Source organism: Amphiura filiformis, chromosome 19 (genome assembly GCF_039555335.1).
Source record: "Amphiura filiformis chromosome 19, Afil_fr2py, whole genome shotgun sequence".
In the NCBI taxonomy this organism is placed as follows: Eukaryota; Metazoa; Echinodermata; class Ophiuroidea; order Amphilepidida; family Amphiuridae; genus Amphiura; species Amphiura filiformis.
In genome coordinates, this window is record NC_092646.1 from 19,297,795 (window position 1) to 19,314,394 (window position 16,600).

At 33.9% G+C, this 16,600-nt stretch overlaps 1 protein-coding gene and 1 non-coding gene across 2 annotated transcripts; both read right to left on the minus strand.

The window, feature by feature from the left end:
* Positions 1–4,309: 4,309 nt before the first annotated feature.
* On the minus strand, positions 4,310–6,124 carry LOC140140758 (adhesion G-protein coupled receptor D1-like). Its single transcript, XM_072162499.1, has 5 exons — positions 6,053–6,124; positions 5,745–5,865; positions 5,085–5,126; positions 4,696–4,776; positions 4,310–4,439 (listed from the first exon to the last, which is right to left on the minus strand). The coding sequence occupies exons 1-5, from the start codon at positions 6,097–6,099 to the stop codon at positions 4,329–4,331; spliced, it is 402 nt and encodes a 133-aa protein (XP_072018600.1). The 5' UTR covers positions 6,100–6,124; the 3' UTR covers positions 4,310–4,328.
* A 2,726-nt stretch (positions 6,125–8,850) lies between these two features.
* Positions 8,851–8,923, minus strand: Trnat-cgu (transfer RNA threonine (anticodon CGU)). The gene has a single exon. It is a non-coding gene; the product is annotated as a tRNA-Thr (tRNA).
* Between the last annotated feature and the right edge of the window lie 7,677 nt (positions 8,924–16,600).

The following is a 16,600-nucleotide window of genomic DNA, read 5'->3' on the forward strand; positions in this document are numbered from 1 at the left end:
ATGAGTTGCTGAACGCGGCGGTAAAACAATCCGTTACAATTTCCAGGTGGTGGTGGATGCGATATCGCCATTTTTAACATCGCCATTTGATTAATACGTAATCACGAAACCTTCACAAACAATTCTAAATATTTTCTGTGTTATGTGGTGTCAAAGCAAAATTATCTTACTCTAAAATCGTTGGGGTACGACAAAGTACCCCCACTGCAAGTATGTTGTTTTTCAATTTATACCTGCTAACCGTGTATTTTGAATGGGCCTGTCAGCCTTGTATTTTCGCCATCCTCGTACGTTACGTGTCGCGTGACCTATGCCGCCTGACAATTTCGTTTTATCTATTCGAACCTTCATGTCTTAATTGCTAGTTTACAAAAGTTTACCACTTGTAAATGTGCAAACAAAATAGCACCCTCAACGTCCTTATTATTAGGCATGTCACAGTGGCTGCACAATACTTCTGCCACACTGTGCATGCAAGCATAACAGTAAATTGAAAAGCGCGCGCATGAAAGTTGTTCAATTTTGGCAAACATCCATGCCGAAAAATTAATTTCCTCATATGTGCTATTTATCACAATTGTTTGAATTTTTGATATATGGTGTGTGAAACCTTTCTGTGACTACCATCGGGTTTTTTTAAAATAAATATTGCTTCGTTTAAGAGCTACTACCTGTTTTTATGGATTGTTGAAGATCCCTCATAAATCAATAAATATAGGCCTTTTGAAAAATCAAAATCTACCACCATTTAGCTGGAATACTTATCTTTCTAAGCATGTAAATTATTTCCGTCGACAACGAATGGCACACTTGAGGAAAACGATTTGAAACAAAACATTTTTTAAGTGAGTTTAAAGGGAGTAATATTCCAAACCACAATAGCTCTAAGCCATTGTGTGTGTCCAAGGCCACACCATTTTTGTATACGCTGTATAATAGAGGGGCTGTTTCTTTTACCGTTTCGCTTCCCATGTTAATCCAGATAACAAAATGTTAATTTAAAGTCTCATTGCAAATGAATTTTTATTTTTACTTTTCGGATTTGGCTTTGAGCAATGGTGACACATACCATATTTACAGAAAAAATGAAAATTCTATTCCAGACACCGTCAAATTTTTTGTATTATATTAAAGTAATTAACTGCAGATTCTTTACTCAACATCATAACAGGTTCATACTTGACAAATTCATGATGAATGAAAAGACTTTCATTAAATATTGAAAAAAAAAAATTACTCATGCCTAATTTACATAATAATATCATAAATACATAATTAGCTGTAATAAGCTAATTTGCATAATTGATTACTTTTTTGTATTTTTTGTTATCAATTGAAAAAACTTTATATACATATGTTTGTGAAAAAAACCGCACCCTGATATCATGTACAGTTTTCTTTTGGCATCAATTTTGCATATTAATTAGCTGAACTTAGTCATTTTTTCAACTTTTATTTGTCTGCAGATTGGCCGGAATTACTAAAATAGTATATTTGGTAAATTTATTATAATTATTCAATGATAGATTTTTTAATTTTGTTTTCTTTGACGAAGTTAAAAAAGATAGGCAATTAACCTGTGATACTTAAATTAACGTTGCTTTTTCAAGCAAGTGTCCAAATAAACCTTCAAAATCTCGAAATGTGCCAATTTTGTCATTATAGCAATTTGTGGCAGATTTGCATTCCATTTATGAGCATCTTAAAATTGATACTATGTCACAATGCATTGACCGATTTCAATTCGGTTTTTTTTATTTTTGATGCTTTAATAAAGGTCATTCATGTAGAAACATTAAATAATGTGTTTCTGCTGCCCTTATTTTTGAGGTGATATACCTATTATTATACAACATTTTCTACACTGACCAAACAGCAAGACATGTGAAAAGGTTTAGTTCATACACTACACTGATAAAAGGTTACCATTCATAATTATTCAACATTATCCTTTTAATCATTTTCAACATTACTTTTTTCTTATTATATTTATACAGAGAGCACTAGTATTGAGATACGAATATGTACATATGAGTCACATGTTTAAGAGTACTATTAAATTATCAGTATTAACTTCAAGCAATATTGTGCGATTTGCGTTACAATATTTAATTATATTTTCCCCAAATATTGTTAGTTTTCAATCAGATATATCCTGTGAATTTTGACCAAATGAAGTATAGTAAAATTTCATTCTAGCCCATGTATCGTCCGTCCACTGTGTGTTTCAGTTAACCGAGATTCACCAACTGAACTTACGGCAGATTCACGCATGGACGTATAAAGAACACGTTGGCGTAGCGTGTGTCATCACATTGGGGGGGGGGGGACCATGATTGGGGGGCACTGGGTCTGATAGGGGCACAAGCCATTTTTTAGCAATTTTCCTATGGGAATTTTGAGATCGATTGACGTGCCTCCCGTGCCCCTATGAAGCTACGCCACTGATACGTATAGCATCAGCCGTTTGTAATGCACGCATAGGTTTTTTCGTCAATGATTCTGTTCGGCTGAGTTCGATACTAGTGTTCGATTATCTCTTGGAAAATTTATCACAATTCCAATACTGAACCATGTTGGAATAAATTTGTTTTTTAATAGACACACTATCTAACCCTGTACATTATGACACCACATTGAATCCAATGTGACCTCAAGAAATAAAGTTACAAGCAATTGAATAGACGAAGGTCCAGTTTTAAAAGTGACAAACTGACCTATACAGGGTGCAAAAAGATTCCAACAAGCGCAACAAAGTGACAACACAGTTTCTGCAATGAAGCTTTATTTAAAGCAGTTTTTACTTCTCTGTACTTTTCATAACTTTCATTTTATTTCTCAGTTCTTTTGTTTCAGTTTTCTTTTGTTCCTTTTTGATTCAAATTAAATGCACGCATAAAGTAGCCATTCGCCACTCTCAAACCACAACCTTGGCGGAAAATGTTGCCACACCTGAGCGTTAATTGGCCAACACCCTTCCCCGCTCCCCTATTGCAATGTTGATTTTGGACACAATCGTCATTATTTCTACATTACAGTCTCCTAACATTGAAAAATGGGGGGGGGGGGGGAGAAGGGGCGAGTGTGAGCTGAATGTACATTTCGTCGGGTGCATCACATACTGGTCTATCTTGAATTTTTGACTTTTTTGAGAAAATTGGTATATAGTTCTTTTTTACGGAGCTCTTCAAATACAACAAATTACAGACCTCAATTTTTCCTAGATAATTAGTTATAAAATGTTTAATTTAAACTATCTATGATTTTTTCAAAATACGTATTTTCACATACTGATCTATCTCGAAAAAAACACGCATTTCTAGAAAATCGCAATTGAAAATCTTCGTATTAAGTTTACCTTTCTATAATTTAATTAGACTACGGATTTTCATGAAAGTGGTTTTAAATTTAAGCATACACTTAGCAGATTTATTTAAGTGGAATCTTTAATTATATTTACGTATGTAATATTGCTTAAAACTACACTTAAATTGTAGTTCTGTATGTGAAATCGTTAATTTCCCGATATCGTATTGAAAGTGCATTACATACTGGTCTATGGTCTATCTCGATATAGACCAGTATGTGATGCGTCTAAAGTCACATCATTGTTCGCGAAATCGAGATAGCCCCCAAGATAGACCAGTATGAAACGAATTTTAAATACGATATCGGGAAATTAACTATTTCACATACATAACTACAACTTTAGTGTAGTTTTAAGCAATACTGCATACATAAATATAATTCAAAATTCCACTTAAATAAATTTGTTAAGTATATGCTTTAATTTAAAACCACTTTCATTAAAATCCATAGTATAATTAAATTATAGAAAGGTTAACTTAATACGAAGATTTTCAATTGCGATTTTCTCGAAATGCATGTTTTTCGAGATAGACCAGTATGTGATGCGTCCGACGATTTGCAACTATTATACAAAATAATACGGAATTATCACATATTTGGCTCCGATTGCGTGCTTTAAACACCAGAACGTGCAGGTGTGGCAACGAATTTCTAGTCCGTGGAGTTTTGAATAGGACAGTTTGTCACTTTTAAAACTGGACCTTCGTCTAATCAAATGCTTGTTACTTTGCTTTTTGAACTCACATTGGATTGGATGTGGTGTCATAGTGTGTCCTTTTAAACAAATAAATTTACCCAAATAAGGTTTAGTTTTAAAATTAGGATTTTTCTTCCAAGTGTAAGGATACATTTTGGCGCAGTATATATCATTGGGTATTACAGTTTTTAGCTTTGCATCAAAGAAGCAATATCGGTTTGCAAAGTAGGTAGATAACCGATATGCAAGTCCATTGCTTTTGTTATTCCACAGAAGTTTGCTTTGAGATAGAATAATCGATAGATTTGTGATCAATGGGAGTCTGTCCACGCGACAATGATTCTTTGTCTTCGGTGTTGTCTTCCTGCGATGGCTGTGGTATTTCAAATAAAATTGAAAAAAAAAAGTGAGATACGTTTTTGGTTCAATAGGTTGGATGTCATACATCGAATAATAGATAAATAAAAATACCATAAAAATTATATATGGGCCGTATTTTCCAGGTTTAAGTGTTAAAACAGTTTTACTATTGTATCTTCCTCTGCCAGCACGGTTACTATCACATAATACATTATTTTGTTTTAATTATAGTCACTGAAGCGACATGTGCATGGATGGATGACACTTACTGCAATGCTGTTGAATTTGGTTGCCGTTGAACGTACGTTAGCTGTCATTCTAAACCACTCGGCAGCCATTGACTTCCTCACCTGAAAAATTGAAAATTGATATCTACAAAGTTTATATCATAGTGTACATTCTAAGAAAAAATGATTCAACAGGTTTTGCAATGTCCAGGGAAAGCCCTTAAAAATTTAATAATTATTCTTCAAAGAGTGAAGATCTTTTTATTGGTTCCTTGAACCATTGATGGCAAACCATGAGAAAACAAGTAAAAAAACCTTTAAACCTTCGATTATTTAATTTTTAATACAGTTGTTCTGACAAGCAATTCTAACATTCCAGAATTGTGTAAAAATCGAAAATCTTAAGATATAAAAGAAACATTCAACGTTACCTCCGAGTTAATCAAAACGCAAACACAAGCCAACCACACACCCTGCAAAAGAGCAACAGTCTTCAATAGTAAGGCATAATGTTAAAACTTTGTATAAACCGAATCAACTTTTTCTACATTTTATAACAATAATTTTATTAGTGAAGTCATTTTCATTTTCTGTCTAACTTTCAAGCGTAATGTTTAATGTTTAATGGATACATATGACTCTGTACCTAGCCTGTTTGTGCAAATTCATGTAACCAGAAAGCCTGCATGTTGTCATTATATTGAACCATTTACAGATAAAAGTTTTGATATTGTTTGGGTGTAATAGCAGAACCAAACTTGTCCGATGTTTGTATGCACCGTCGATGCTGTTTCGATGCTTGTAATTAGTGAACTATCAACTAATTAATTAGAATCAGTAGTACATTTGTGGTGGTCAATGTCATTACATGCTCAGATTCATATAATCGCAATAAACAATAGTATATTAATTAATTTGATAAGTAATAAGCATCGACCGAACATCGACGGTTGATCGAAAGCTCGAAATATTCTGGTTCTATTGTCTTACAGATTGTAGTTTCTATTGACTCGTGTTTTTGTTGTGGTTATTTTTTTTCTGTTTTCGTTTCAATAGAATATCTTTCATTCTTGTTTAATGCGAATTATTACCTGCAGACTGTTCATAATTGTAAACAGGTAGCTGAAAGCGATATGAAAGCTAGATAATAATCCGAAGATCCACGTGGTTCCCAACATTGGAAAAAGCATAAAGGCACTGTTTACGCCAACCCTAAATAAAGGGTAAAATTAAGGTAGTAAACTTAATGGATGAACATGAAATGTTGTTATAAAATAATAATAGAAATAAATAAGATAAATAAAATAAGACACATTCTCTGCACCAGGTTTCTCAGTTTCCCCCAGATAAACATCCCCGTACCAATAATTCCCATTAACCTCCACTTAATAAAACTTACTTAACATTTTCAAGTTGACTGCCTTCCATTATGTTCGATGCTCTCATAGCTGTCCTGACAACAATCAACAGCACAACAGTGTTCACCTGAATACAGCAAAAAGTAATAAAATAAATAGAATCATTAGTGTAAAACTAACTTGGTTATGAAAGAACGAAAGAACTAAATTAGTGACCCAATTTACAACCCATCCCTCTTTACTCCAACAAAACCTGATTTTGGTAGTATATTTTTCCTCTTCCCTGTGTAAATGGGTACGCTAGAAAGTCGTAGCATTGGGTTTTACAACTTGGAGGTTTAAAAATATATCGAGTGAGTCCCCAGGAAAGGTTATTATAAGCAAGAACTCTTTTTTTTCTGAGTGTAGATTTTATTTCCATGTGTGTATGTGCAAGACATCTACAATTAAAGGAAACGTATTAATTATTATATAATTATAATGTGTCTCTGTGAACTCTAATATGCAATATCGGAAGGTCAGAATACCTTGTACCTTATGTTACATACTCACAAAAATAATTCCCAAAGCAGGTCCGACAAAAGCCCATATGAAGCCATTTTTTACCGACAACCAACATCTTATTTTATGTAAGAATAAATAAATGAATAACAAATAAATAAAAATTAATGTTTTATTACTATATTTCTGATGGTTAGATCGATCATTTTTTATTTATTTTTTTTTATTTTATCAATAACTAATAACTGAAACTTGCTTAGTTTGCTAAGTAGGGTGGTTTGCTTGATACCATCAGACCAGGGTTACTGGGATGGTCATGTGACATACTTATTATGCAAAAGGGGGGGTCACGGGTCTCGATTCCCTAGACTGTTCAAAAATTTTGGCTCGATTCGCACGCAGTAATAGGGAAATCCCGAATTGTCACCCGACTGGGTGCTCCCCACGCAAGGGGTGTTAATTTCAAATGGAGTCACCTATTCAGATAACCCCGGCCCATTAGGATTCACTCTCCCTATAAGGAAGTCCTAGCCTAATCTTAACTATTCAAATATAGAGTCTTATGAAATTGTACTCACATATTATCAAGGCCATAATATCTGTTTCCAATTCCAACTGATATAGCGACAATGACTATTGGTAGACCTATTGTAACAAAAGCAATTAGCAGATACCTTCTTAATTCATGTTTAAATCGTTTGTTGTGATGGGGAGTGTGTTGGGCGTGTGCTTGTAAGGGTGTTTACTGAGGTATACTGTGGTATGCGTTTTGCGTGGGGTGTTTGAAATGCATGCATACAGTAGATGTCATATAGGATATGTAAGATTAGTTAAAAGTTCACAATCTCTATTTAATTATTCTTTATTCATTTTCACATATGGATAAGGAAAGTGTTGTCCTAAAACATCAAAAGTTATACAATAACAAACGGTTATCAATTTTCCCTGTAATATTTACCATATCCAACAGCATAATAGACTTTTGTCATATCTCTTTCACTACCATAAACAACAACAAGCAGACGATATAGATGTATGGCTTCTACGAACATCCAAGAAAACACGGATGTGTAAGCCAGATGAAGAGCTATAGCAAAGGCCTTACATGCTGCCTAATAATAATAATAATAATAATAATAATAATAATATAATAATAATAATAATAATAATAATAATAATAATAATAATAATAATAATAATAATAATAATAATAATAATAATAAAAAAATAATAATAATACACCGATGAATTGGTTTCTAAAATAAACAAACGTATCGGTTTGCTTAGGCGTGTTCGCAATATCCTCCCGCAAAACACACTAAATTTTCTTTTTAAATCACTTATTGTCCCTGATTTCGACTATTGTGACATTATATGGGGGAATGCATGCAAGACTTATCTATCCAAAATTGACAAACTTCAAAATGCAGCTGGAAAGATAATCCTCGGTCTTCCTCGTAGGTATCCTAACGACGTTTTGCTTTGCACCCTTGGGTGGCAAAAGCTGCATGATCGCAGCTCCATTCATTTGAATGACATGGTTTTCAAAAGTCTTACATACAGTCTTCCTTCCAACCTGTGCAATATTTTAATTATGTTCATTAAAACCCATAACCACGTGACGAGAGGCAGAATTTATCAGTATTTGTCCGGCTTTGAAAACAACTACCCGGAACGCCGAACCCTTAAAAAATGTACTTTGAAAAAACAACACATTTCAACTATCATATCGTCAGCCTCGTAACAAAATTACATAAGTCATTTTTCAAAAGTAAGGAAGTATGTACGTATATGCTTTTTAACCTGTACGTACTTGCGCTTTAAGGTCATGTTATATGTTCTTATAGAACCTTGTGAAAGTCATACTTACAAACATATATTCAAAGTGACTACTCAGCAAGAACAAGCACATGGCAACTAACAGGCATCCCATTAGATGCCGATGTATCATAACTCTCTCTGCACTCAAAGATGCGTGTCTGCATTTAATAACAATAATAATAATAGCCTAATAATAATAATAATAATAATAATAATAATAATAATAATAATAATAATAATAATAATAATAATAATAATAATAATAATAATAATAATAATAATAATAATAACAACAACAACAACAACAACAACAACAACAATAACAATAAAAAAAATAATAATAATAATAACATTTTTTACCAACAGTTTCTTTCTTTATGTCGGTCAAAGCAATTAAAGCATTGTGTCGGTATTAAAAAGAAAAACAAAATAAGAATGGTTCAAAGTTACAAGGCTTCATCACTTTCCCAAAATAAGAGCATATTCAAAAACAAAAACAGAACGAAAGAAAAAATACAGGCACCGCCCGGAGTTGAACCGGGGATCTTCTGTTTACGAGACAGACGCTTTAACCACTAAGCCACGACGCCACTCTTGTATCCTATGTTAAAAAAATAACCATTATATAAATCTTTTTTGGCAATTGTGTTAACAATCCGGATTACAAAACGCATAATGGCATAATTCATAATGTATGACTAATTTATGTCGGATCTGGTCGTACCAGCTGACGAATCTATTACAAATAAAGGGTTTGCTAGAAATCTAATCAATTAATACTAAGTAGCATTGGCTGTATAAATAACGACAAATCATTTTTAAAATACATAACCACCAGCTTTTATATTTATTAATTGAAAATATCTCCGAAACGCAGCATTGACTTATGTATGTCGTTTTTTAAAAGACATCAATAAGGAATTAGGATCTTAAAGTGTCCTAGAGATTTTATTTTAATCCGTGGGAATTTTTGAAAATGAGGTAGTTTCGTAAAAAAACTTATTTTCAAGAACGGTGTAAAATTTCGGTTTCATAATTTAAGGAGAAAAATCACTGTTTTTATGTTACATTTTTGAGGCACCCTGTTTGACGCTTATTTTTCATATAGCATATATAGCATTATAGAAATACTGAAATTAATATTGTAAGAAAAGTTAAGATGTATTTAATGATTGAATTATATTGCCAATGTGCTTTACAACAACCAGCAAAGAAACGATCAAATGAATTCCCATCCCTTTGATAAAATTATATAATAATACAGATTTGAGCCTCATATGCTACTCTGCATATTAAACTAAGGAGATATGTTAAAAATACTTACTGCAACAGACATGACAACAATAGCCCGACGGAAAGAAACAGGATAGACGCTGTACATCCGAAAAATGTTATGCTGGATAATATCTCATCATGATTCTTGGCAGCCTGAAAAAAAAGAAATTTAAAGATTACAGACTGAACTATTGAGTTGATTATGTACTCCTGAATACAATTAAGGAAGATATTTTGTATGCTTCTCAGCTGACCAAAGATTACTCACTTGAAAGTACGCCCTCTACTTTTTTGCCCGCCATATTTCAAAAATGCTTTTTAACATGCTTCCGATTGTTGTTAAAATATCGTGATAAATATCTGCAATGATCTTGTCATCGCGTTCTTATTTTTTTATATACGCGATGTAGTAAATGCACAATTCAAACTGCAATGCGAATAATGATTATTTACATATGTTTATACAAACTGGTTATGTCGGTATTTAAGTACGTGTACGTCCGGCAACTATAGATTTATTAGGAATGTTGCGATTTCCAAATGCGTGATCGTTCGGCCGTCTAGTTCACTCCTCCTTATACATAAATTCGCCTAGCCTCATTTCCCTAAAATAACATTTTCCAAAAACTTCACTTGGTAGAGGTGGGCCGCGAACCTGCGCCGCCTGCCACTAACATGGCTATTGAAATAAACGTCAGTGTATGGTTCCGATGCGCTAGACCCCTCGGTCACCGATTGTCAGGTAGTAATTTGAAATATGAAGCTATGTACATAACAACATATCGGGTATAGAATTAAGAGGGGCGGTCAATAAATTCGTAGAACAAGGTACAAGGACTAGCCAAATTCTTTCCATTTCACTGTTGAACATGGTCACTGCAAACCATAATGCATCCGTCCCAATTTACTTGAAAGCTTCAATGTTAACAAAATAAAGGTCTTCCGACTGCTTCATGAGCCATTCTTCAGGGAAGGCTCACCAGCATCGATCACCAGCAAATCTGATATTATGAAGGTATGACTTAAAATTCTAAAATTGGTTTCACTAACTAGAGGCCCTGGCTGGACCACAATATGGTTGATTTAGTTAACTGAGACACAATTGGAGAACAGCCTCATTCCTACCACCAACGTTCTTCACTTGATGGCTTGCCTCAACTGTGCAATATATACCTATGATTGTACTTTCATTTGGCAAATGAACTGTTATCAAGACTCTCCCTGAATCTCAGAAAACAGCGATGAAGACCTTCCACTATGGTGACCGAGTGATGACCTTCTTATGGGCAGGAGATACATGTGCTTCTGCTCATAATTCCAGTGATTAATGTATATCTTATCATCTTTAGCCAAATATAGATTAAACTTGTCTCGGTCCTCATTCTAAGTGTATAGAAGGTGTGGACCTGATTAATTAAACTTTTATCAATTTTGACGCCCTTGAATACCCAACTATTAATTAATTTATGTTGAAAACTTTTTCATCAGAAATGTCATACCTCGTCTTTCTTTTTTGGTTCTTTATTATCAATGCCACTGTATCAGCACGTATATCATTAGTGGTGACGTCAGCAAGTCTTTTGGACCTTGGACGAGTTTCAAGGACACTTATTCAATTCTTGATCTCTTAGGACCATTTCGTTGCTGTTTAATATCAAGGACTTCATTACCATTTACTGTAGCTGTGATTTTGTTAACTTTCATTTGATTTTTCATCACTGTCGGGAGAAATTTCCAAGTTTCTGTCAGATACTAAAAGATGAGGTTCCCATAAAGACGAAACAGTAATCTTTGGTAGGGACATATGTAAATTTTACAGAAAATTTTCCCCATCCATTCAGTGTTAATTTTCAGAAAATATTTTGGCGTTTAACGAATCGTTATATATGATGTACAGTTAATATTCAAATATTCCTTTATACATATCATGCTTCAGTTTTTAAACAAAAAATATTTCATTGAAACCCCTCTCACGCGGCTATTTTAAAAAGGCATGTGCAATAAATTAGTATACAATTTTTTTTAAATTCTAGCAGCCTTTTAGAAACACTAAGCCTATCACGGCCACTGGTGTACGTCTATTCTATCTATTCAACTTAATGGGAAGAGTATGCATTATCATTACCAAGCGATAACTTTCCTCACTTTCTAATTTGCAAACCAAAACGATTTGTTATAGGTTGCCGTTGCTAATATAATAACAAAACTATAGATTTAGTGCCCCTTAACAGATAGTACTAAACTTACGGGCGGTGGTTTGCTAATATAATAACAAACCTATAGATTTAGTGCCCCTTAACAGATAGTACTAAACTTACAGGCGGTGGTTTGATTTGCATCAGAACAGCGTAGTTAGTCGTGTGATTGCAGAAGCATGTTATTGCGTGATCGCCATCAGATGAATGTATTTCACAACCATAATCGGACCATGATCCGCCACTGGAAAACACATTGTTCAATATTATATATTTTATCCTTTTCCCAAAACTAATAACTAAGATGTTATCCCATTTGTTCTAAAGGAGGCAATTCCGTTGGCTACAAAGGGTAATATGTTAGTTAGGAAAGTTATGTTTTTTCCTCCACATGATTTGGTCCAGAACATTTAAAATTTTGACATTTGTACGCTCATATCATGTAGAAACTGAAGAAAAATAATTTTAAAAAAACCCTAAAAATACTTACTCTTCCGTTTCATTCCAGAACACACAACGCGGTTCTAAACGTTCATCTTTTTCAAATTCAATAGTAGGCTGAAATGAAGTATTAAAAGAAAACTTTTTATATGATTTGTATAAGTTAGACAGAGCCGTTCATGCATAATCTTCACACGGCTTTTTGTTACGTAATGAATTTCAGAAAAACAACTAATTCGCTTGCTCCTTATCCTAAGTATTGTAATTTTGATCAAAGTATTATGTATCTGCTAAATGTTAATACTTCGACTGAAGCATAATGCTGGTTTCATACTACTATACCACTTGCCGCTAAGCGGTGTGACGCACGCGCATTGTAGACAAACGGACACAAGACTTGTCATTGGTTGATACCTCATGCTACTTGCCGCAGCGGCAAGCGGCAGGAAAGTCTGACAGGGGCATTACATGTTTAGGCGACATGGCGATGACACAACGACAGTTTACCAACGGCAACAACAGGTATTTATAACAGGAACACACATAAAACCTCTCAAATCAAGAAATGCCCACTACTATATATTTAGTCTTTCTAACCAGCCGAGGCCTTACCTGAATCAGTAATCGTTTATAATATGAGGGCACGTTTTGTTTCTGGTTGTTACAAGTAACTGACGTCGTAACTACGTCCGCGGCAACGTAGCTTGCATGTCCAGAGAAATTAGTAGTTAGATTTGACATGGATGCTGCTATACCCTTGTATGATATCCCGAGGAGTGCGCAGGATGTGTTAGCGTCATCTGAAAAACATTTTATTTAAAAATTTACTACAATGATGCTGTCCTCTTGCTTAATACTATATTCATACATTCATTAATTTTCGTTCATTCGTTCATTCATACACACATTCGTTTATTTATTCATGCATTCATGCATAAATGTAACCAAAAGCCTAAAATATATAGGTAAAATCAATGTCTAATTTGCAAGCATCTGTGTTTTTTTTCCAATGTACAAAATAAATCCTAAATATCGCGCATATTAACCAAGAATATATAAGCTTTTTTTAATAGTATGTAAAATGAAATAATTAAGTAGAGATAAATTACTGACCAGATGAAATAAGTTGGAAAGCCTCTGCTGTTATTCCAATGTAATCTGTTTCATTACTGGTCACATTGGTGGTATAAATCCATCCTTTCCTTTTCAGATCCTTTGTTGATTTACGCTCCACTTTTGCATCTTGAATGATAATCATTAGAAATAATAATAATTATTATTATTATTATTGTTTTGTATTCACCATCTTCTTTTCCAATATCCTTATACTTCTTTTGCTCCGACATTCTCCTCTTCTTTTTTTCTTCTTCTTCTTCTTCTTCTTCTTCTTCTTCTTCTTCTTCTTCTTCTTCTTCTTCTTCTTCTTCTTCTTCTTCTTCTTCTTCTTCCTCTTCCTCTTCTTCTTCTTCTTCTTCTTCTTCTTCTTCTTCTTCTTCTTCCTCTTCTTCTTCTTCTTCTTCTTCTTCTTCTTCTTCTTCTTCTTCTTCTTCTTCTTCTTCTTCTTCTTCTTCTTCTTCTTCTTCTTCTTCTTCTTCTTCTTCTTCTTCTTCTTCTTTAACATTGGTCCTAGTCCATAAAATAACTCAGTGCATGTTACTTACCCATTGCTGCAATAGATCCTCCACTGGTAGTTCCTCATCAGTATCAGAACCCATTTCACCAGAGTTCTTTAAAGAAATACAATAATTTCTTGGTAGGCATTTATAACTGATTTAAGTTATAACAACGCATGTTCAGACACACATAAGTGAAACTTAGTTTGGCACGTGTAGGCAACAGCACTGTTTAGCTCCATTTCTTACTATTTGTATTGTTTCTAATGTATACAGAATGTGACGATTTGCCTAAGTATAAAAGATAACTTACCCCAGCTGCTGGTGGCGTAAATGTTAGATTCAGCGCAGCGGTAATAGCCGTTGTAACCTTTTCGACCACCGCCTACATTGTCAAGTGAAAAGTTTTTGTGGAAGACAGAGAGACAATTTAAATTTGTTATGTATACGACATGAAATCCATGATACATAATTCAAAAAATAAACGGAGGCAAAAAGCAGCTTTTTTAGGCATTGTTGACATGCTTCGCCAAAGAAAGTTTCCTACTATAAATACCTAACTTTTGTGATGGTTTGCATGTTTGAAAGTGCAAAATTAACAATAAGGCGCCCGGTAATACCGCCGCGTTAAGCAAGTCATCATCACGACATTTGTAAACAAACCGTGCTCGAGTTTGATTGACAGATGACGTCAGACGCGATAAATTCTTTTTATCTCTGTTTTTAATTATAAATAAGCTTTATTTTCGCTTAAGGTTCGTGACAATTCTTGTCCGACATTTTGACCGTAGCTCAATAAATACCCCCTTGCGCCCGGTATTTCTTTATTTCTATAACCTTTCCGATCTTGATTTGAAATTGTCTATTGAGCATTCGCTATATGAATGTCAATTAAAAATGAGCAGCCTGTCAAATGTTAACTTCATTTATTTTTTATCTAATTCAGACAAATTTAAAGAGGTAACCAAGATTAGAGAACTAAGCGCTGCTTTTCACAAGGACTCTCAGCCTAAATATGGATAAATGGAATGATCTGAAAGACACCGAAACAGTAGTAGCAGCAGAGTGTTTTGTGATGTGTTTTAGTTTAAGAGAGCGCCGTTTACAAATAAATGCTATGATCAAATTGTGTAGGTTTTGTGAGCATGGCGAGGGCGCAAATTGTCTGGCCACACAGTGATTTTTCTCTGCACCTACAATCCCGGAAAAAATGTGTTTGAATACCTGCTCTGATATCCATGCTCTTGGAATCTAAGAATAATAAATAATGTTGCATCAGTGTTTGGAGAAGATATGGTGAAGATGACCATAGTGGGCATAGTAGAATGGGAAAATATTTTAAGATTGTCTGAGACAATCCAGAATCAGTGTTACTTTACATTTGGGATCATATCCTTCGATACAGTCGAGCGATTTAAATGAAACTTGCACAATGTCAGTACATACTATATATAATAAGCAACACAACCAATAACAATTTACATTATATCTACATATTTCAAGAGTCAGAAACTTAATACATATTTGTTCATAACATTGTTACTAAGTTAAGTTGAGTAAGACATAAAATAGCTTAAATATTTCACCAAATAGTTTGAAAAGAGCAATTTGAATAAAAGTCCATTGATTTTGTTATTCAACATAATGTTTTCTTTGAGATAATCGATAGATTCGTGGTTGCTGGGAGTTTTCCCACGTGACGGTGATGCTTTGTCTTCGCGGGTGTCTTGCCTCGATGACTGTGGAATTTGAAATAAAAAAGTAAAATATCAACAAGGTCAATGTCAGAAGTAGCAAAAATATATAACAAATAAAATGAAAATTATATACCGCGCGTATTTTCCGGTCTTGATAACAGCTTGACCATTATAAATATTGATGGACACAATCGGTAATGTTATCACACAAACGAAAGAAAAATTATCTTCTTTTCCCAGCATATATCTGATATATTTAAGTATCGTCACAGATGCTACACGTGCATGGATGACACTTACTGCAATTAATGCTGTTGAATTTGGTTGTCGTTGAATGTATTTTAGCTGTCATTCTCACCCACTCGGCAGTAATTGAATTCCTCACCTGAAAAATAACGTCAAGAATTGACAAACCTACAAAATGTCATAGTGTATTCGCTGAGAAAAATGTTCCAACAGGTTCTGAGAGCCCTTCTTTTCAACCCATAAAACAATCAGGAAATGAAAGAACCCTTCTTCAACTGGTACATATGTCTTTATAATTTAGGAACCACTGATGGCAAACGCAATTAAGCTTATTATAGCCATATCCAGTCCATACTCTAGTATGTTATTAATCATTATATTAATTAATATAAATATTGTTGATAATTTGGTCCGATAAAATTTGGAATAAGAAAATTTATGTTATAATTATTATAGTTTATTATACATTTTATGTGTACAGAAGTTTATCCATAGCTACAGCGCTCAATGCGCCTGGTATCACGATGTTTTCCGATCCCGATTTTAAATTGTCTGTTTAGCACTTGCTACATGAATGTCTATCATAAATGAGCAGGCTGTCTAATGTTATCTTCATTTATTATTTTTATTTAATTCAGACATATCTAAAGAGGCAGCCATTGGGTGGATTAGCGAACTAAGCCCTGCTTTTCACAAGGGCTCTCTGACTTACATGTGGATAAATGGAGTGATCTGAAAAAACAAAAGTAGAAGGAGTCCTTTGTGATGTTTCTTAGTTTGAAAGAGCGCCGTTTTAATAT